The sequence below is a fragment of the Balaenoptera musculus genome, chromosome 1 (genome assembly GCF_009873245.2).
Source record: "Balaenoptera musculus isolate JJ_BM4_2016_0621 chromosome 1, mBalMus1.pri.v3, whole genome shotgun sequence".
In the NCBI taxonomy this organism is placed as follows: domain Eukaryota; kingdom Metazoa; phylum Chordata; class Mammalia; order Artiodactyla; family Balaenopteridae; genus Balaenoptera; species Balaenoptera musculus.
In genome coordinates this window covers 125,478,814-125,502,888 of record NC_045785.1, presented here as the reverse complement: position 1 = coordinate 125,502,888, position 24,075 = coordinate 125,478,814, and the positions used below count along the sequence as shown (strand labels likewise).

Genomic DNA, 24,075 nt, shown 5'->3' with positions numbered 1-24,075 from the left:
CGGTCTCTGCTTACTCTCCTCTATTTTGTTTAGGATCCCATCATTGCCCTAAAACTGCGACTGAGCTCACTCTGCTCGCTGCACGACAGACAGGCCGATAAATCGGGAGACGAATTGTTGCGTCAAGGAATAATGACTTTAATCAGAAAGCTAGCAGATCAAGAAGATGGCAGACTAGTGTCCCCCCCCAACAAAATCTTCCCTCAGTCCCAGTTCGGGCTCCTTTATACAGAGGAAGGGGAGTGGGAGGGGCCCATTGCGATGCCAACCAATGGCTGGCTGGGACTGCTAATGGTAGCCTTCTAAGGGTTGCTCCCTAATGGCTGCTAACGGTGGTCTGCTTCCGGGAGGGGCCCATTGTGACCAACGGCCGACCAATGGCTGAGCGGGACCGCTACCAGTCACTGCTAACAACCCCGCACCTGCCCCGCCTCTATTATACCCCGATCATGTATTAGTCATTCCTCCCAACAGCCTTAGTAGATGTCCATCCCCATTTTAAAACAGGGTCCAGAGCATAAGTACAATACTAACTTGCTCAAGGTCACAGAAAGAAACAAAACAAAACACAACTATTGTCAAAACAGTGGTTCCCAGTCCTCATTGTATTTGGCCTGTCAGCAGCATTTGAAACAGTGAACATCCCTTCTTTAAACAAGACCTTCCCTTGGCTTCTGGAACACAACTCTCTCTTGATTCTCTGTAACTCACTGGTTGCACCAGGGTCTTGTTTACTGGCTCTTCCTCTTCTTCCTGACAGCTAGATAGATGTTGGAACACTCTCAGGCTTACTTCTCTGAACTTTCGTTTCCCTCCTCACCTACATCCCCTCCCTGTGTGTCATGTATATCCCTTTCCTCTTCTCTGAATTCCAGGCTCTATATCCAACTGCTCAGTTCCATCTCTACTTGATTGCCTAACTAATCACAACAAAACTGAAAAAACAAACTCTTGATTTGTACTCTGCTTGTCCTAGATCTCAGTAAAGTGCCATTTCATTCTTTCATTTGCACAAGCTAAACAAAAGCATTAAGTCATTCGTGACTCCTATTTTTCTTTCACTCTCCCCTCAGTCTATGGATAGCAAATCCTATTGACAATATTTCTCCCCATCTTTTCATACCGTCTTTCTCTTATTGCATCAACTCAGGTATTATGTAATTCTTTGTGAAGTCATTCATTTATACTTGTTACCTGAGAGTTGGTTAGTCTAGAATCAGTGAATGGGGTAGAATCTGGGACAGAAATGATTTGTTTTACTCTACATTTCTCTTGCTCCCTTAAAAGGAAGAGAAGAAAAAACGAGAGTGGCAACCATCAAAACACCTTCTTCTCTGCTCATCAAAATTAATTCAGTTCACTGCAATATTAGGCCAAATAAAGACTGGCATAAGAGTAGTTATGAATTTCAAGTGCTCAGCCTATAGGATTTCTACTTCTATGCCACCTCTTATCAATCTCGTTTATTAATAATGCTACTGTATTTTATTTATCTTTGTGCTTTACAATTATTATAACAGCAAAATTTATACTAATTTCTACTCTTAAAATTAAACTTTTTGGGGCTTCCCTGGTGGCGCAGTGGTTGAGAATCTGCCTGCCAATGCAGGGGACACGAGTTCGAGCCCTGGTCTGGGAAGATCCCACATGCCGCGGAGCAACTGGACCCATGAGCCACAACTACTGAGCCTGCGCGTCTGGAGCCTGTGCTCCGCAAACAAGAGAGGCCGCGATAGTGAGAGGCTCATGCACCGCAATGAAGAGTGGCCCCCACTTGCTGCAACTAGAGAAAGCCCTCGCACAGAAACAAAGACCCAACACAGCCAAAAATAAATAAATAAATAAATAAATAAATAAATAAAAATTTTTTTTAAAAAATTAAACTTTTTATCACATGAGGTAATTGTCAGTATTCTTAAATCTGGTTATGGAATAGGCATATAGAAAACAACAACTGCTTATGTTTGAACCCAGGAGTAATGGAATTAGAGACTGGTTATTTGAAAATTAGTTGCTTTTTAACATCTCAAGTAGATACTTTTTTCTGCCCTTTGGCCTCCTCTCTCCCCCTCTACTATGCATTGTGTGTCTGCATTAGGCATCAACCAAACCTCCCCCATGGGTAGAAATACTTGCTCAACCATAAAGAGCAACATTCTCCTAGCATCAACAAGACAACTCCTTAAAAGATAACATTCTTTCTTGATCTTGTAAGGGGCCACGATGATGCTTAGATCTAGATTGTGTAAACTGTCAATAATACATTATTTAATGTATAGCCCTCTGTAGCAACAAACTTATATAACTGTGCCTTGATTTCTAATGGGCAGAACAGTTCTTGGAGTTTTCTTTTTCTTTTTAATAGATTTTGTTGTTGTTGTTGTTTTATAACTTTGTTTATTTATTTATTTTTGGCTGCGTTGGGTCTTCATTGCTGCATGCGGGCTTCCTCTAGTTGCGGCAAGTGGGGGCTACTTTGAGGTGTGTGGGCTTCTCATTGTGGTCGCTTCTCTTGTTGCAGAGCACGGGCTCTAGGCATGTGGGCTTCAGCAGTTGTGGCACGTGGGCTCAGTAATTGTGGCTCCCAGACTCTAGAGCGCAGGCTCAGTAGTTGTGGCGCACGGACTTAGTTGCTCTGCGGCATGTGGGATCTTCCCGGACCAGGGCTCAAATCCGCGTCCCCTGTACTGGCAGGTGGATTCTTAACCACTGTGCCACCAGGGAAGTCCTCTCAGAGCTTTATAAGATGCTGTTCCTGGGCTATAATTGTCAAATTTGGCTCAAAATTTTCCATTTCTTTCCTTTTTTTTTTTTTTGCTTTTTTACTTTGTTTTATTTTTTCAAGTTATTTTATTGAAATATAGTCAGTTTACAACGTTGTGTTAGTTTCTGCTGTACAGCAAAGTGATTCCGTTATACATATGAATATAGATTCTTTTTCATATTCTTTTCCATTATGGTTTATTACAAGATACTGAATATAGTTCCCTGTGCTATCCAGTAGGACCTTGGTGTTTATCCATTTCTTTCTTGATCTACTGATTAATTTTTCGCCAACATTGAGATGTTCTTGAATTTCAGGACTTAGAAATTTTTATTACTTTTTATTGTAAAGTACACTGAATATTAACCAACCACCTTTATGATAAACAAATACAGTAACAGTAACTCACACTAACACAAAACATGTTCCTAACAAGCTGGGGCAGTTTTAAAGTCACCTTTTTCCCCCCACAAAAACAGAAATGTACTTATACAAAAGCCATCTTTTTAAACAAAGCTAATGGTTCACAAAAAACCATGAATATAGTATGCAACTAGTTGATACACATCTAATAGATTTTGTTAAAATCAGTCTCATAGTAACATGTCTGAAGTGTTCTTTAGCAAAATATGTGAAGAGAAGACTTTATCAATGTCTAAAAAAGTGGGCCTTCTTTATAGACAATCTGGGACATTATCATAAAATATTAAAATTTTCCATTATTATAATTTTTAAGACTAATCTTTAAAAAATACACAGTTACAAATTTACTATCAGGTACACTATGTTGCACATTTAATGTCTTTTAAACTAGTTATAAATAACAAATATGGTACCTGTGAATTCATTAATGTCTTCATAAAAATTAGAATTTGATTACAATTGAGAGGAAGATTTGTTTTTTGATAGAATAGTAACTGTGGGATAATACAAACACAAAAATTTGTGAACCATTCCCTCAGATTACCTAGCAATGTTGGGAACAGTAGGTGGTCAATAAACCTCTAATGGATTGAATTTAAGACTCTTCACAGCCTTTCCCTACCTGATTTTCCAGCTTTGTTTCACGACAGCATCCTACACTATTCCAGAATACATGCTGTGTTGTTGACATTACTCAGGACCCTCAGATTCTATGCTTTTGCACATATTAGTCCCTGTGTCTGGAATGCCCTCACCCCGATTTCTGCCTTTGATATCCAACTCATTTGTCAAGATTAGCTCAAATGCCACTTTTTATAGGCAGCCTTCTCCAATATTTCTACGCTACCACACATACATACAGCTATGTATTACAGTTATTTGTATGTATATATAAGCTCTTTGAGGGCAGAAACTTGTTTTGTTCATTGTTTGTCTCTTAGTACCTAGCACAACACCCTATAAATGTTCATTGAATTGATTGATTAAAGTGGAGATTTTTAAGTTTTTCTAAGGTTCATATCTTTTGCTAAAGATGATATGAATTCATGGAAGAAATATCTTTGGGAAATATGCTTTAGATCTTGTGCACTCGAAGCCAGTGACTGAAGAAAATTCTGGCTTTATTACTGATAAATCTGTGATCTACTCTCAGGGAGGGGTAGAATATATACTAATGAAGCTCTTAATATATGCCAATCCACTACTGCTGGTTTGATTTCATACTCTGCTAAATTGTCTGCTATGTACAAATATCAACAATTTAGAAAAGAACCCTGCCTCAGGTTGTGATGGGTGCCATTCTGCTGTAAGAAGGGCTATAACTCAGCTGAGATTGGCTCCAGAGGTAGGAGTTTCTGGAGTTCAATTCTCCCTTGGAAAATTTCCTATTGAATCAGAGGTAATGCTGATTTACGAATCATCTGAAGATTGAGCTGGTGGGTGGATTAATGAAGAAAAACAAAGGAAAACCTAAAACCAAAAGCAAGATTAGATAAGCCACAGACTGGGGAAAAATATTTATAAATCAAATATCTGATAAAGGACTTGTACCCAGAATATATAAAGAATCCTTACAACTCAATACTAAAACAAATAACCCAGTTTAAAAATGGACAAAAGACTTGAATAGACATATCACCAAAGAAGACACACTAATGGCTAACAAGTATATGAAAAGTGCTTCAAATTAGTAGCATTAAGGAAATGAAAATTAATACCAAATTGAAACAGGAAGGAAGGGAGCATTTTAAAATGACATAGCCATTGTGGCTACAACATAAACTGGTTAGAACCAACTAGGTCCAAGATGACAGAAGATTTGACTTCCAGTAGACCTTTAGCCTCATTATATGCTCACTGTAATATATTAGCATGCTACTGAGCTATGACCAGGTTTGAGGCTGACCATAAAAGGCCAAAAAGTGGGTGGTAGCCCAAATCCTCAAAGTCCCCACCCCTTCTCCAAAATAGTTGGAATAATCCTCCCACTTGTTAGCCTATGGAATTACCCAGCCCATACAAACTAACCACACCGTATTTTGGGCCACTCTCAAGCCTTTTGAGAACAGACTGCATTCTGTCTATGCGATGTGTATCTCTCTCAATAAATCTACTTCTTACCTATCACTTTGCCTCTCGCTGAATTCCTTCTGTGCTGAGACATAAAGAACCTGAGCTTCATTAAGTCCTGAGACCAGGCCTGCAATTTCAATTAAAAGACAGTGGGTTTGAGTCTCAGCCCATGGATTCAAGGCCCAATCTGAGTTTTGGCTGAGTAAAAGTCTCAGCCTGTGGGTTCAAGAACCAATCTGAGTCTTGGCTGGGTTCAAATCTCATCTGAGTTGTGCAGTTTCAAAATGGGATGCCATTACACACCCTCTAGGAAGGTATAATTTAAAAAGCAGAAAATACCAAGTGTTGGTAAGGATATAGAGAAACAGGAATTCCCATGCATTACTGCTGGAAATGTATCAGCACAGCCACTTTTGAAAACAGATGGGTAGTTTCTTAAAAATTACACACAGCCCAATAATTCCACTCATAGAAATCTAACCAAGAGAAATGAAAAAGATAGGCCCACACAAAGACTTGTACACACATGTTTAAAGCAACATTATAATAGTCATTATAAGCAGAAACAACCCAAATGTTCAGCACCCAGGGAGTGGATAAACAAAAGATGGTATAGCCACACAATGAATACTATCTTGTGTTCAAAAGGAACAAAATACTATGCATACTACACAACAGATGAACTTTAAAAACTTTATGTTAGTGATAGAGGCCAGATGCAAAAGACTACATAGTGTCAGAAAGTAGAATGGTGGTTGCCAGGGGTTCGGGAGAGGGACAAATGGGGAGTTAATGTTTAACAGGTACAAATTTTCATTTGGGGAAGATGAAAAAGTTCTGTAGCTAGAGGCAGAAAGTAACCATTGTGAATATCTAAGCCTAGACATTCTTCATAACAAAGGCTTAATCTCCAGGGAAAAAGACTTTCCCAGAGCCTTATCTTATGTGAGGGAAGGGCATGTCCTCAACTCCAGTTCCCTCTAGCCTTTCTGTCTCACCTAAATAGATAGAGGGGGAAGCTAAGAAACACTTGAGAAGGTCACGGCCCAGGGACCAAGGCCCACTGAAAGAGTGAGATTTAATCATAAGATTATAGAATGATTCTCTTCTTCCATACTTTACCACCATACCAGTAGGGCTCCAGTAGAATAACAGTGAATTACAGCTGAAGGAGATGCAAGCTCTCTTTGAGGAGGAGTTCTTATGGAAGCCCAAAAACTAGAGAGAGAAAAAGAAGGACACTAGAGAAATTTGAACTCTCTGGCACATGCAGCTATGGAAAACATTAAACACAGCCCAACTTCTAACCATATTAACATAAAATCTCACACTAAAGGCCTATCTGCTTCAGTCCCTATTATCTGATATATCACGTCCAGATTTCAACAAAAAAATTTACAAGTCATGTTAAAAGCCAAGAAAAAACACAGTCTGAAAAGACAAAGAAAGCAACAGGACCAGGCCCAGCTTGACAGAGATATTAGAGTTATCAGATTGGGAATTTAACTATGGTCATTATGTTAAGGGCTCTAATGTAAAGTATAAGAAAACATGCATGAACAGATGGGTAATATAAGCAGAGATATGGAAACTCTAAGAAAGAATCAAAAGGAAATGCTATAAATCAAAAGCACTGTAACAGAACTGATGACTCCATAAAAGGCATACATCACTACTCTTGACACAGCAGAAGAACCAGTAAGCTTGAAGATTGGTCAATGGAAACTTCCCAAAATTTAAGGCAAAGAGGAAAAAGAATGAAAAAAAGAATAGAATGCCTAAGAACTGTGGGACAATTATAGAAGATGTACCATACATGTAATTGGAACACCAGAAGGAGAAGGAACAAATGAAGCAGAAGAAATATGCAAAGTAATAATAGCTGAATAACCTTCCAAAATTAATGAAAGACAGCAAACCACATATCCAGAAAGCTCAGAGAATACCAAGCAGGGTAAAAAACAAAACAAAACAAAACAAAAACCCAAAAAACACGAAGAAAAAAAAAACTACATTAAGGTATGTCATATTCAAATTGTAGAAAACCAAAGACAAAGTTAAAAATCTTGAAAAAGCCAGAGGCAGGAAAATCTTACCTATAGAGGAACACAGAATTATAGCAGATTCTTGTCAGAAACCATGCAAGCACAAAGAAAGCTGAGTGAAATATTTAAAATATTGAAGGAAAAAAATCATCAACCTAGAATTCTGTATTCAACAAAATTGTCCTTTTGTTCAGGATAAAGACTTTCTCAGAAAATTAAAAACTGAGAGAATTCAGTGCAAGCAAGAAGTATTAAAATGTTCCATCCTGCAAGAAATATTAGAAGTTCTTCAGGGGGAAGGAAAATGACATATAGGTCAGAAACTTGGATCTAAATAAAGAAAGAAAGAATGTTAGGAAAGGAATAAATAAAGGTAAAATAAATTTTTATTTAATCTTAATTTATTAAAAACTAAACCTTAAAATGTTTAAAGTAATAATAGAAGCAATGTATTGAGTGATTATATCATATGGATAAGTAAAATGAATGACAGCCATGTCACAAGGATCAGAGGAAGGAACTGGGAATACTTTTATAAGGGACCTGCACTACATATGAAGCAGTAGTGTTATTTGAAATTAATTTTAGATTAGTTAAAAATGTACTGTAAACTCTAGGGCAGCCACCAAAAATTTTTTTTGAGGAAGTATAATTGCTATCCTAAGAGAAGAGATAAAATAGGTAATATAAAATGCTCAACTAAAACCAGAGAAGGCAGAAAAAAAGGGGGGAGACATAACAAAGAATAAATGCAATAAATAGAAATCAATTATAAACATGGAGGATATTAATCCAAGTATATCAATAATTGCTTTAAATGTAAATGGTGTAAATACAACAATTAAAGGAAAGAGACTGTCAGAGTGGATAAAAAATAAGACCTAACTTATTTATAAGAAACCCACTTTAAAGACACATGTATGAATAGATTAGAAGCAATGGGCTGGGGAAAGATATACCATGCTAACAATCATTAAAAGGAAGCTGAAGTAGCTATATTGATTTCAGACAAAACTGAATTCAGAACAAGGACAATTAGCAGATATAAAGAGGGCCATTACATAATGATAAAGAGTCCAATTTTCTAAGAAGACATAACAATTCTTAGTGTGAATGCACTTAACAACAGAGCCTTGAAATACATGAATCAAAATCTGACAACTAAAAGGAGAAATAGAAAAATACACTATTATAGTTAAATTATTCAACACCCTCTTTTAGTAATTGATAGATCAAACAGGCAGAAAATCAGTAAGGATATGGTTGGCCTGAAAAGCACTATCAACCTGATCTAATTGACATTTATAGAATATTCCATCAAACAACAGCAGAATGCACATTTTTTCCAAACCTGAATAAACAATTTCCAAAATGGGCCATATTCTTAGTTGTAAAACATACGTTTACAAACTTGAAAGTATAGAAATCATACAAATTATATTTTCACACCACAATGAAATTAAACTAGAAATAAATAACAGAAAGATAACTGTAAAACCTCCAAATATTTGGAGTTAAAAGACACATGTCTAAATAACACCTGTCAAAAAGAAGTCTCGAGAGAAATTTAAAAATGTTTTGAACTAAAAGAAAATACTATTTATCAAAAGTTGTGGGAGGCAGCAAAAGCAATGTTTAGAGAGAAGTTTATAACATTAAAGACATATATTAGAAAAGAAGAAAGATCCAAAATCAGTAATATAAACTTCCACTTTAAGAAACTAAAGAAAAAAGGGCAATTTAAACCTAAGGCAAGCCGAAGAAGATAAATAATCTTTAAAAGGCAGAAAAAAATGAAATTGAAAACAAGAAATCAACAGAGAAAATTAATGAAACACAGTTGTTAAGATATCAATAAATCAGTAAACCTCTTGCCAGGCTGAGAAGACACTAATCACCAATGTCAGAAATGAAAGAGGGGGGCTTCCCTGGTGGCGCAGTGGTTGAGAATCTGCCTGCCAGTGCAGGGGACACGGGTTCCAGCCCTGGTCTGGGAAGATCCCACATGCCGCGGAGCGACTAGGTCCGTGAGCCACAATTGCTGAGCCTGCGCGTCTGGAGCCTGTGCTCCGCAAACAAGAGAGGCCGCGATAGTGAGAGGCCCATGCACCGTGATGAAGAGTGGCCCCCACTTGCCACAACTAGAGAAAACCCTCGCATAGAAACGAAGCCCCAACACAGCCATAAATAAATAAATAAATAAGTAAATAAAATTTTAAAAAAAAGGAAATGAAAGAGGGATTATTACATGGACACTTAAGAATAATAAAGAAATAACATAAACGGCTCTAGGCCCGTAAATTTGATAACTTAGATGAAATGAATGAACTCCTTGAAAAACACAATCTGAATAGGCCTATAACTATTAAAGAAATTTTATCACTAATATCCTTCCAAAATAGAAAGCACTAGGCCTGGATGGTTTCACTGGTGAATTCTACCAAATATTTAAGGAAGAAATAATGCCGATTCTCCACAATGTCTTCCAGAAAATAGAAGCCGAGGGAACACTTCCTAACTCATTCTATGAGGCCAGCATTACCCTAACACCAAAAACAAACAGACTTTACAACAAAGAAAAACTACAGACTAAAATCTTTCATGAACATAGAAGCAAAAATCCTCAACAAAATATTAGCAAATTGAATCCAGCAGTGAAAAGAAGTATACACCACAAACAAGTGGGATTTATTCCAGGTGTGCAAGGTGGCTCAACATTAAAAAATCAATCAATGTAGTCCACCATATCAACAGGCTAAAGAGAAAAATAATGTGATCATATCAATTAATGTAGAAAAAGCATTTGACAAAATCCAAAAGCCATTCATGATAAAAAAAAAAAAAAAACCCCAAAAAACTTACAGTAAACTAAGGATAGAGAGGAACTTCCTCAACTTGATAAAGAACATTTACAAAAAATCTACACCTAACATCATACTTAATGGTGAGAAATTGGGCATTTTCTCCCTAAAATCAAAAACAAGGCAAGAATGTCCACTCTTACCTAAAGGATGAGAAGGATTTAGAAGTGCAAATATCTGGGGAAGAGCATTCCCGGCAGAGGAAATAGCAAAGATGGAAAAGAGCTCGACGTACTTGAGGAACACAGAGGAGGTCAGGGTGCTTGGTGTATCATAAATGAGCAGCAAAGTGGTAGGAGGTGAGATTACAGGAGTAAGATGGGGCCCGATTATGCAGAATCTTGGAAGTAAGTTAAGGAATTTGAATTTTATTCTAATAGCATTGGAAGGTCAGAGAGGGGTATGATCTGATTTACATTTTTAGAAGAGTGTGGCTTGCTGACATGAACCTCTTGGTTGTGGCCATATACGTTCTAGGGAGGCATTCACTCTTTGCATGTAGATTTAGAAGACAAGATGAGTCCATTTTCAGTTAATGCATAGGTACTCTTGCATATCCAAGTTTTGTAATGAGCTTTAATGATATTGCCATCCCCAGAGAAGAGACACAGCCATCATTGCTATTGGATTGTCACTTGAAGGCAGGAGACATTCACCAGGCATAGGTGAAGAGAAAAAGTTGGAAGAATTCAAAGTCAATTTTTTTAAGTTTATGGTTTTGAAGTATAGCTTTAAAAAATTATTATTCTCAAGAAAATCGGAACAGCCTTAGGGAACTTGTCTATACCTTTGTTATAAAAATGCTACTGAAGGCCTTGTCCCTTTCATCACTGACTACTCCTACTAAAAACCCCACCAAAGAAATTATTTTAAAAATAAATGCCAGGACAACAGGTTTTTCTTGAGGAACACATGGGATTTCTTTTAAGAGCTAGAAAGTGTACTTTATTTCCATTTATACGCTAGCTGCTTAAAATTTGAAAACTCAGTTACAGAAACTGAACTGACTCTTAGTGTTAGCATACTGGCATTCGCTTCGTCTATATCTACCATTCATTGTATCCAGGATGGTATTGCAAGCAGCTTCAAATCCCTTTGGGAACATGTTGAATATAAACTTAATCACAGGCAAATTTTATGCCTAATTGTATATTACCTTCAGTAAACCAAAATGTACTTTGCCTTTCTATGGGGTGACGTTAATAGTAAAGAATATAAGTGGAACATGAAGGACTATAGAGATTATTAATTTAAAAGTATTTTTATGACAACAGAGTGACCTGAAGTGCATTTCCTCATGTTGATGAGTCAATTATTTGATCTCGCACAGACGATAAGCAGGGTCATTCTTATCACTAGTCATCAATACTGTTTGCATACCTTAAATAGAGCCTTTGTAGTTTCGTTTTCATATTTAATTATTTTCTGCTTTTCACATTAAATATGTATGTCTAGAAGTCAAGAAAGTGCAACTTCTGCTATAAAACTGCAAAGAGCTAGACCTATAGGACAGCTTAGCAAACGGCACTTAATGTTTAACCATATGGGTAGTTTCAAAGAGTAATTATTCAATCAGGCAATAAAACACTACTTATAAACAGAGGGTTTTCCTGTCAATAATTTAAAAGGTAAATTATGTTTGTTGTTTTTCCTCAAAGGCTAACCTGATTCATTTTGCTTCTTTCCCTTTATAATTTATTTCTATAAAGTCCTTCTCCCAGATTTCAGGATTTCTAATCACATACTGAGTAAGCTAGAGCCTCATAGCAGGAGATCCCTTGAAACTTCTGCCTTATGGCGGCTGGGCATACACTCAAAAGTGCTGAACACATGAAACAAGTGCTGAACAATTTTTTTGTGTTAAAGGGATGTACTTATTGCTGGCATACAAGCTGAAAAAGGGATTGTCCTGCTGCTAAGGGTCATATGCAAACTCAAGCTCTCCAGCCTTTACTGTGACACACTCATAATAGTGCACTACAGAAAGAATGTCTTGATCTTTTCAGCAGTTGCTATATTTTTATTATAACTATATCCAGATATAAGATATATCTGATATGTAATATATATGTAATTGATAAATATTATTATACATCAAATCTGTGTGTAACTACTATTAAAAGTATCAAATGTCACCTCAATAAGGCTTAACTTGACTAAATTATTTGAAATAGCAGCCCCATTACTACAACCTAGCCCCACACTTCTGATCCTCTCTTCTTTGCTTTATGTTTTATATATCATTTCTCACCTTCTAACACACAATATGATTTACTTATTTAGTATGTTTATTATTTATTGTCTTTTCTCCCTACTAGAAGGTGAGCTCCATAAAGGCGGTGAATTTTTCACTTCCTAAAGAAAATATTGCCTACATTATAAAATAGCTTTCTTAATTTACAAAAGATCCAGATGTTAATGTATCGACTTCAAATACATGTACGTAAACATTATAAAGCCCTTGTGTTCTGTAAATAAATGAGCCTTAAAGGTGGAATGTATAGGTATAAAATTCAGAAAAATACATGCTTAAAATTTCACCTCTTCTTTTTCCCTTCCTTTCAAATGATAACATTCTAATTTCTGGGCTGGGAACTCAGAGATCTGAACTTATTAGAATAAAGTAAGGCAAAGGACTCAGACTTTTGCACCTTTTTTTTTTGGCAATTGGGTTCTAGGTGTTTGAGATAGTTGGAACTCTGACTTCCAGGGAATATGATAGTTCATTGATATAGTCCAAGTATCTAGAACAGTGTCTGCCATTTAAGTGCTGAGTAATATTTGTTGAATGATTTAGAATATCGTGACTCTATGCAGAATCTGAATATTGTCTGTAAAGTGTATTACTTTGAACAGTTTTATAGAAGACATGTACAGTCATGTCTTCTTAATTCTTGGCATTTATTTAATCTCTTCCGGGTACTTAAGTTAAATAAATATTGGCTTTTCTAAATCAAAGCCTTCAAAGTGTATTTTTTTTATTGAAAGAGAGTTGCTCAACTTTATGCTGCTCTCTTCCTCATTTTGTGTACTTATTTCTATACTATGTATAATGAACAATGACAGAAAACTGGGGGAGTTTTATCTCTTTCTTGGATTGTTTTTTGAGAATGGACATTCAAAATTTATAGTTATAACTAGTATTAAATTAACCAGTGGAGAGGGAAAACACATGGCACTATTCATATACACAGTGATCGCTATTTGTAAAATCCCATAGTCTTTCATTTCTCTAAAGAAGACATACAGATGGCCAAGAGGCACATGAAAAGATGCTCAACATCACTAATCATTAGAGAAATGCAAATCAAAAGTACAATGAGGTATCACCTCACACCATCAGAATGGCCATCGTCAAAATATCTACAAATAGTAAATGCTGGAGAGGGTGTGGAGAACAGGGAACCCTCTTGCACTGTTGGTGGGAATGTAGATTGATACAGCCACTATGGAGAACAGTATGGAGGTTCCTTAAAAAACTAAAAATAGAATTACCATAATGCCCAGCAATCCCAATACTGGGCATATACCCAGAGAAAACCATAATTCAAAAAGACACATGCACCTCCAGTGTTCACTGCAGCACTATTTACAATAGCCAGGTCATGGAAGCAACCTAAGTGTCCACTGACAGACGAATGGATAAAGAAGTTGTGGTACATATATACAATGGAATATTACTTAGCCATAAAAAGGAATGAAATTGGGTCATTTGTAGAGACGTGGACAGACCTAGAGACTGTCATACAGAGTGAAGTAAGTCAGAAAGAGAAAAACAAATATCATATATTAACACATATATGTGGAATCCAGAAAAATGGTACAGATGGACCAGTTTGCAAGGCAGAAATAGAGACACAGATGTAGAGAACAAACATATGGACACCAAGGGGGGAAAGGGTGGGGGGTGGGATGAATTGGGTGATTGGGATTGACACATATATATTAATACATATAAAATAGATAACTAATGAGAATTGCTGTATGCCACAGGGAACTCCACTTTGCTGTACAGTAGAAACTAACAAAACATTGTAAAACAACTATACCCCAATTAAAAAAAAAAATCCCAGTCTTTGATGAGTCATAAATTCCAAACACATTTCTGCTGCCTATTACTAAAACACAGTCATTTATTGATGTTTAACATTTTCTGACTTTGAAGAGCATTAAAGTCCATCTAAGTGAAAGGGCCTGGATAGCAGAAAACTTTTCTTTTTGTACCTGCATTTACCTAAATCATCCTGTTCTTATATTTCCTTAATTCTCCTTCCTTGTGCAGTCATTGGTAGTCCAAAGGGCTCACACTAGAGAGAAGAGGACTTTATTTTTCCAGCTTCACTGAGGTATAATTAACAAATAAAAATTGTATATAGTTAGGTTATATGACATGATTTTTAAGGTGTACAATATGATGACTTTATATATATAAATATTTTATATGTAAATATTATATATTATTAAATATTATACTATATATAATATTTATAAGTATAAATGATTACAACAATCAAGTTAATTAACACATGCATTACCTCCCATAGTTACTTTTCTTTTTTTGGTGATAACACTTAAGATCTATTCTCTAAGCATGGGTCCGGTTGACCAATTCAGTAACATTTTCAAGGTTCATCCATGTTGTAGTATTGAATATTTATCAGTACTTCATTCCTTTTTACAGCTGAAATATTCCATTGAATGGATATACTACATTTTATGTATCCATTCATTATTTTTTGGCCATTTGGGTTGTTTCTGCTTTTTGGATATTATGAACAATGGTGCTATATTCCATTAATATTTGCAAAAATACTTAAAATATTTAGGAGGGTCAGTGGAAAAAATATTCAACTAGGAGTTCAGAAACGTAAGGTCAACTTTAGCTTTGTAGTAATTCCATGTTCACTAAAGGAGATTTGACTAAAATTCCTTTGACCCTCAACACATGATAATTTTATATTTTTTGTCTTTTTCAAGTGTTTGGCCTAAGACCAAAGTCCTGCAGCAGAAGAAACATTAGGTCATTACAACTATACATTCTACACTGTAGCTAGAAGTGCACTCAATATTGTAATTAATCTTAACCTTAAATCTTTTCTATGTTTTTTAACTTAGTCTACTGTACGGTTTGGAGAATACTTAAAAATTCAGTTTTATATTGCTCCTCTTTGGAGAAAAGGTGCTCTCCATTTTACCAAATGATAGAAATCCTAATAATAAACAAAAATAATCTGAATGGAATGTGCTGAGGAAATATTTTCATTTCTCCCTGCTTTATGTCTGGTAGGGAATGGACAGCTCCTAAAATCTTGTCATCTGTCACCACAGCCCCAAAGTCACCTTGCTCCCCCTTCATACATAAAGATGACCTTTAAGGAGGATTTGAGAAAATTCTAGATGACCATTTTGACATGCTTGAAAGCTGGAGCAAACATCCTGTTTCCTTTGACCATTCTCTTGGGCAATAAAAGTGTATATTTTATTTTACTCTATGTTTTTATTGAAATATAGTTGATTTACAATGCTGTGCCAATCTCTGCTGTACATCAACGTGACTCAGTTATACACATATAGACATGCTTTTTCATATTCTTTTCCATTATGGTTTATCACAGGAGATTGAATATAGCTCCCTGTGCTATACAGTAGGACCTTGCTGTTTATCCATCCTATATATAATAGGTTACATCTGCTAATCCCAAACTCCCAGTCCTTTCCTCTCCCACCCCCTCCCCCTTGGCAACCACAAGTCTGTTGTCCACGTCTGTGAGTCTGTTTCTGTTTCATAGTAGGTTCATTTGTGCCATATTTCAGATTCCACATGCAAGTGATATCACATAGTATTTGTCTTTCTCTTTCTGACTTAACTTCCCTTAGTATGATAACCTCTAGCTGCAAAGGTTTGGTTTTGCTTAGGGGGGATGGGGGTGGGATGGGGAATCTTCCGGTCCCTAATTAGCAATGTGCTTATCTACTAATGAAAGCTGAAACTACTTTTGGAAGTTAATGGTGAAGAAAACAACTTACGGCAATATACCTCTAGAATTCATTCTAATAAAGTCCGTATCCGGCAAGAGACACACGTTGGCAAACTCAACCCAGAGAGTAAACTTTCCCCAGTTCTTACTAACGCTCGTGAAACTTGCGGGTGATGCTTGGATTTCTTGGTCGTTTCCCCAGAAACCGCAGCCAGAGAGGTCGTTTGCCCGCACCAGGAGGAGCGCCTGGTGAGGTAGGTGTTCTTAGGCTATCGTCTGCGTCTGCGCTGGTCTCCTGCGCCCTTGCAGCGAAAGAGGCCCGGATGGAAGACGCGGAGACGCGCCGTTGCCATGGCAGCCGGGTCCTGGCTGCTGCGGCGCAGGTTCTGGGGTCTCCCTCGCTTCACTGTCAGAGCTTAGAAAAAGGAGGAAAGGAGAACTCCCCTGGCCGACTTTGTGACCCCAGCCGCTGCGTCTTACACAGGCAGGAGGGGATATAAGGGAGCGAAGGGAAGGATGATGCGGAGATATTTACGGTGGGAGAGAGGGTAAAGGGGTAAACGTCTGGGACAGCTGGGAGGAAAGGTGGGTAGAGAAGCGAGTGAGGAGACTTCGTGCTGGCGCCTCATCCTTCTGAGTCCGGGGTCCACGGAGCTTGGCGCTGGCGGGGAAGCCTGGCAATTACGCCTTACTTCGCTCTGTATGAGGGAAACCTCTCGCAGGGTAGCTTTCTTTCTAATTTTTGTCATATTCTTTCGCCTCTAAAAGTTCTCATCCCTGGGAGAAAAAAGTCACTCCTGAAACGTTAGCTTCCATGAAGAGGCTAAGGTATTGTTAGTCGGTGGTACCTTGGGACCCTGGCTAGAAATTAAAATTACCACTGATGTTTGTAAAATATTGTTTATCGTCATACTGTGTGACAGATTATGATTTAAAAATATTTTTACTGATGGGATCACAGTCTGGGTAGGATGCCGCAGTAAGAATGGGCCAGATGGTTTCATGATGTGATTATTGGTTAGCTTTTGCTTAAGTACTTATTTTATATTAAAAGGCGTTTTGTTTGACGTTCTTCCCGTTTTCTTAGATTTTAAACAAGCTTAAAATAGTATGACTGGAGTCAATGATTTAGATTAAATTATTTTTGAGTGTTTTGAATCCTGAAAGTTATCAAAATTGTGTGTATATATGGACTTAGTTTAGACTCACACTAAAAAATCTGCAGTCACATAACCACATGGGATTTAGCAGACACATAAGAGGAAGGAATTAATTTCTGTCTCTTGCTGCAGTTCCTTATTAAGAGGGTGGTTCTGGCCTAAGCCACCTACATAGGTTTTTACTGATGATACACATTGAATGTGTGAAACTCACAAGGAATATGTGTTAGGTGATTCAGTTTGTGTAAGATGTATTTCTGTTCCAGAATGTAGACTGTGTACCATATGGCCAGTACCCTGGGGATGAAGATTAAAAAACCTGAAGGGGATTGAATATCCTGTGACGCATTTGAAAAAGGCTTAAGGGACTTCGTTACAAGAGTTTATGATTTATGTTCTTTGTTTACTTGGGAACTATCCATGAATTTTTTGAAGTTACAGGAGAAGAATGGCACTTGTTATTTGATGAACTTCATTTACTTCCCTGAGTCACTTCAACTATGGCTTTTTTTTTCTTTTTAATTATAGCATAATAGTTTGATTTAATAATACCTAATATGTTTAGTTTGTAATTATTTTATTTTTATTTATTTTGCTGATTCTATGTTTTAGTTTTAAATTTGAGTTTTCACATGGGTGAGATACTTTGTGAATAGTAAAGCGTATCTACTGGAGTCTTCAGGCAACCATTTATTTACAGGTCAGAACCATGTTTTTATGAAATTAAGGGAAAGCACTGATGAGTTCCGTAGAAGTCTTACTCTAACAATTAGTTATGTAACTTAAACATCTTAAAATAATAAATTTCAAGATTCCTGATCTGAAAATAAAGCTGATTATCCTAAGGCATATGTGACTGTGAAAAATAGTATTATTTATATAAGTGTTTTGGATCACAGTGAGTTTTAGTCTATTCTACATCATTCTTGGCACCCTTACTTTTTAAAAAAAAATTAAAAATTTATTTATTTTATTTATTTATTTTTGGCTGCATTGGGTCTTCATTGCTGCACGTGGGCTTTCTCTAGTTGAGCTGAGCGGGGGCTACTCTTCCTTGCAGTGCGTGGGCTTCTCATTGTCATGGCTTTTCTTGTTGTGGAGCACGGGCTGTAGGCACGCAGGCTTCAGTAGTTGTGGCACATGGGCTCAGTAGTTGTGGCTCGCAGGCTCTAGAGCACAGGCTCAGTAGTTGTGGTGCACGGGCTTAGCTGCTCCGTGGCATGTGGGATCTTCCCGGACCAGGGCTTGAACCCGTGTCCCCTGCATTGGCAGGCGGATTCTTAACCACTACACCACCAGGGAAACCCCGACACCCTTACTTTTAATTGGTAGGTAAGTAGACAAAACAGTTCACGTGATTTAGCCTGTTTTGCAGCTTAGGCAGTGGTAAATAAACTCACTCTGAAACATTGATTTGTTTTCTTCAGGTCACTTCAAAATATTCCTCTCAACCTCTGATTTCCAAATTATTGAGGCATTACTTTGAGTCCTTTAAGAAAGTCCATTTCCTATTTTTAGCTTAAAAGAAGTATCTAGAAGGATACAGTCCAACTAATACATTAGAAATGGTTATAATTATCCAGTTGAATAATTGAGTTGAATAATTAACACTCAGTGTGCCTAAAACTAACTTGTCTTGAGAGGGAAGGGGAAGTAATATTAAGAACTCTGCAGAGGAAAGGTGGTGACATTTAAATGAAATAGACTTTAGAATTTAAGTCTTTTTTTTTTTTTTTTTTCACACACACACACTGTATTTTATTTTTACAAGAGATAAATAGACTGACACCAAGCATTGTACATGGATGACCACAACAAAAGCAACAATGATTGCAGTTACCAAACATGAAACACACTCATACTATGTCATAATATTGACATTCAGTCCAGTAATCCTCCACTGTAACAGCTCCTTTACTTTGCAGTGAAAATTGATTTGTATATTCTTTGCCTCTGAGTCCTTGTGGGATTTTTTTTTTTTTTAAATTCAGACAGAAAGTCACAAAAATTATACTCATCCTCATCAGTTCACTCAGTCCCATGTAATTCATTTTTTTTTTCATCTTGATATTTTGTTAGCACTTTTATGAGTTCATCAGTTTTTCATTAGAGTTCTGAAAATGCTTATTCATTCAGTTCAGCAGTACAGTCAGTTACCAGAAACCTGTACTTGTCAGAGTCTTTTCCATGAATTTCTTGAAGATGAAACCCTTTTATAGGAACATATTTGCAAAATCATCAGAGTACACCCAGAACTGTCTGTAAATGACAAAAGACTTAAAAATGACCACGGTTAAAGATTTGATGAAAGTTCATAATAATGCAGTTGACAAGAAAATTAGTTATTTCTGAGATATACATTTTAAAGTAATAACTAGGATTATTACTTATAACATTATACCAGAACATATAAGATTTTTAGAAATTTCATGTAATGTCTGAAACATTTATATTAACATATTTCCATACATATTTCCATACAAATACAAATATAAGATTTTTAGAAATTTCATGTAATGTCTGAAACATTTATATTAACATATTTCCATACATATTTCCATACAAATACAAATATAAGATTTTTAGAAATTTCATGTAATGTCTGAAACATTTATATTAACATATTTCCATACATAATTCCATACAAATACAAATATAAGATTTTTAGAAATTTAAGTCTTGAACTCAGTTATTCAGACACTGATAATTTATTTTAGAGTAAGCATTATCATGGTACTATGCATTTGTTTTTACATTCTCTTGCATTTCATAAGTCGGCAGTTATTTGCTAATTTGCGTCTTATAGTAAAAGTTAAAATAAACCTTAAGGGTCATCTAGCTCAATCGTTTGTCTAAAGTTTCAGTCTCCTTTGAAACAGTCATGCTGCGATTATCTTCCGAGCTCTGTATAAACATTTGATCAACAGGGAACACAGCTCACTTCACTTCAGGGCAAGTTTGAAAATGTAAATTCTGTCTTACATTGTGGCAAAATTTGCCCCTGAGTTTCTAGTCCTTGGTACTAGTCTTACTGTTTGAAATAATGCAAGTCCAACCCTCCTTTACATGGTGACCATTTTAATATTGTAAAGCAGTTGTCATGACTCTCCTTTAGGAGATTTCTCTTCTGTGGGCTAACATTCTGAGGGTTTTCAAGTATTCCTCAGAATACTGGCTTTAAGGCATTTTATTCTCATAACCCGCCTTCTTCCCTTCTCCTTGTCTTTTATTTCCCTGTCTCCTGGTTTACCAACCTCTGAATGTGTTCCAGCTTGTCTTTTGTTCTCTAAACTGTAACAAACTGCATACAGAGCTTCCTATGTTATCTGTACCTCAGCCAGGTCTCAGCCTTGGAGCCCATTTATGTTTTTGTCCTCATCATTTTTTTTTTCTAATTGATGTATACTTGATTTACAATGTTGTGTTAGCTTCCGGTGTACAGCAAAGTGATTCATATATTCTTTATCATATTCTTTTCCATTATGGTTTATCACAGGATATTGAATATAGTTCCCTGTGCTATACAGTAGGACCTTGTTGCTTAACAGTAAGACCGTGTTGTTTATCTGTTTTATATATAGTAGTTTGTATATGCTAATCCCAAACTCCTGATTTATCCCTCCCCTACCCCCTTTCCCCTTTGGTAACCAAAAGTTTGTTTTCTATGTCTGTGAGTCTGTTTCTGTTTCATAAATAAGTTCATTTGTGTCATATTTTAGGTTCCACATACAAGTGATCTCATATGGTACTTGTCTTCCTCCTTCTGACTTACTTCATTTAGTATGATAATCTCTAGGTCCATTCATGTTGCTGCAAATGGCATTATTTCATTCTTTTTTATGGCTGAGTAATATTCCATTGTTTATATATACACACCACATCTTCTTTATCCATTCATCTGTTGATAGACATTTAGGTTGCTTCCATGTTTTGGCTATTGTAAATAGTGCTGCTGTGAACATTGGGGTACATGTATCTATTTGAATTATCTCATCCTTTTAACTCATTTTGAACCTACTGTGCACTAAAACCTATCAAAAGGTTTTTCACACATAGTGTTATCTCTTCTCTTAGCTAGTGCTTGTACAGCTAGTGGAAAGATGGTCTCCCACATGCTTTCATTGTCATTTGGTGGTGAACAGTAGAAGGAAAAAAATGTAAATCTTGCTTTAGCAAAATTGGCAGCAGGTTAGGTAGTCTGGTCAAACATTTAGGGAGAATAAAGTGAAGCTAATGGCCACAACAGAGTTTGATGTTTTATGTTTATCAAATCAAACATAATTTCTCTCATTTTGTATCTTAAAAAATGTACCTAGATTTCATGTGTTCTTGACATCTGTACTTTCTACTTCCAGAAAAGGTTTTAGGCAACTTATTCTTGGCGTAGGAGCAAGAGAAGGCAGGTATAGAAACAAGGTCCCAGGTGTTTGGGGCCCTGAAGATCATATTTCTACAGTTCTTTTGAAACTGGACCTAAAATTCTAAGTATATTTATAGAGCATTGCTCTTTTTGTTTAAGTCAATAGTGGAACGTACGCAGATTATTGCTGTATATTTCTACCTTAGGCTATTTCATGACAATTAGATCTACATAAACAACTTTCCCTCAACCATTTTCTGTTTGAAAAGAAAATATGACATCAAACTAATGCCTTCTCACTTCTTCTAGACCTTTCTCCAGGAGCACGTTTATGTTCAGGCCACACTGGAAAATTCCATGCACTTCCTTGTTAGTTCTTTCTCATGCTGTTCTCTTGTCTGGGATAGATGATGAACTCTTGTACTCATTATTCAAAACCCATCTCATTTTTCCTTGATATTTCCAATTTTAAACTGAGTTAGTTGCTTTTTTATTCTTCTTTCCACAGTCCTTTATAAATACCTTTTTTCCACTTACCTACATTTTCAATTTATGTTTTTCATCTACATTTTAAATTTATGTATTTTGTTTATGTTTGTCTTCTGTATCAGGGCTCAAGAGCATATTTTATAATTTTTATAGGAATATTGTAGGTGTTCAACAAATATTTGTCAAAATTGCAGTACATATTCACACATATATATAGTATGCTCACACACATAAAGGCACGTTATAGGTAAAGATTGAAATGCTTCCTCCATTTGAAAAATTATGGACCAAAAAATTAGGACTTGGAACTGACCTCAGTTTACAGATAACTTTAGTTTTTTTTCATAAAAATGGCTGAATGGTATTTTCATAAAAAGTTTTACACCATTTTCACAAACATTTATTAACTGTCATCTGACATTGTTTTTTCTTGTCACTGCCTTCCAGATAGTACTAGGCATCACAGTTTGTTTTTTATGAAAAAGATATATTTTATTTTGAATTGACAACAGTTTGACTTCCCTGGAAATTAGTATTTACTATAACTGAGAGTCAGTTGTTACATAGTTAAAAAAAACCTCTCAGATCACAAATTATAATTTTGCTATATAAATTACCAGATGGATTGAGAAACTGAGGATCAGAATTAATTTAATTGTTTTTATTTGACTATGAGAAAATGTGAACGAGTGAGACTAAAAAGCTAATTCATCAGCTCTTACCTGGACAAGGAGTTTTAATGATTGGTAGGGATGTGGAAAATCCTTCTCTAAGCCTCAGATAGTTTTCTTATCCACCTTTTTCAGTCTCCTTGTAAATAGGGTGTCAGGAATTGCGGAGAGGTGGAATGGTTGTTAGGAATGGTACACCTAGAAAATGTCTGGCCTTTTAAGTCTCTCTTTTAGGGTATACTGATACGTTTATTCTGAACATTCCATAATTTGTGTTTCTATGTTTAATTAGCTTACCTTTAACATTAAAGGTAAGCTAATTAAGCATACTCCATACTACTGCTAAAGTGGACATGACGTACACCTTATCTCTTTTAATCTTATAGCATTCTCCTTTAACAAACAGAAAATGGATGAAAATAAAGAAACTGATTCAAAAGATAGTGGAGAATATGAAGATGACTTTGAAAAGGACCTGGAATGGTTGATTAATGAAAAAGAAAAAAGTGGTGCCAGCATAATAGAGGTATATATAAGTTGCCAACAGAGTTCATAGTAATTATATTAACAAAGTGTTTTGTAGTTCTTGAGGCGTTTCACATATATTATTTCATCTAAACCTCACAAAATTCCTTTGATATACATAGAACAAGTGTCATTATCCCCATCTTAGAGATGAGAAAATTGAGGCATGGAGAGTTTAAACGTCCTAAGGCATAGGACTAATTAATGAGGGAACAGCAATTAAGTTAGCACTTAATAAAGCCAAAATTATAATTAAAAAATTAAAATTATAATTTACATAATATAAATAATTTATTGCATCAAAAGTAAAAAACAAATAGTTAATTTCTACTTTATATGAACCTGGGTAAAATCATGGGGTTATTCTTTTAATATACATGAAAAATAAAGAAAATCCTCAAAAACATGGTCTTTCAGCTAATATTGGAAACCTTAAGAGTGAATTTTAGGGAAATGAATATACGGAAAAAAGTAAAAGGTCAAAGACTGAGCCATAGGAATATTTGTAGGAAAAAGTGGATCCATTAAACATGATTCTGTACTATTTATCAGACATGTAGAAGGGAAGTCCAGGAAAATGAACCAGTTCCTGGTTCACAGAAGGTTCCTTCTTTCTCTCTTTACATATATAGAGTGTGTAGGTGTATCCATATATATATGTGTGTATATATATGGAAATGTATTGACACTAATTATATATGTGTATTACAGTAGATAATTATGATT

General features: G+C 36.0%; 1 protein-coding gene across 1 annotated transcript in view; it reads left to right on the top strand.

The window, feature by feature from the left end:
* The first annotated feature begins 16,527 nt into the window (after positions 1-16,527).
* The window catches only part of CCDC181 (coiled-coil domain containing 181), a 28,992-nt gene continuing 21,444 nt past the window's right edge, over positions 16,528-24,075 (top strand). The window contains exons 1-2 of the mRNA XM_036870827.1: positions 16,528-16,680; positions 23,211-23,350. Coding sequence (XP_036726722.1) covers positions 23,234-23,350 — 117 coding nt within the window. The 5' untranslated portion in view covers positions 16,528-16,680; positions 23,211-23,233. The remainder of the gene's footprint in view (positions 16,681-23,210; positions 23,351-24,075) is intronic.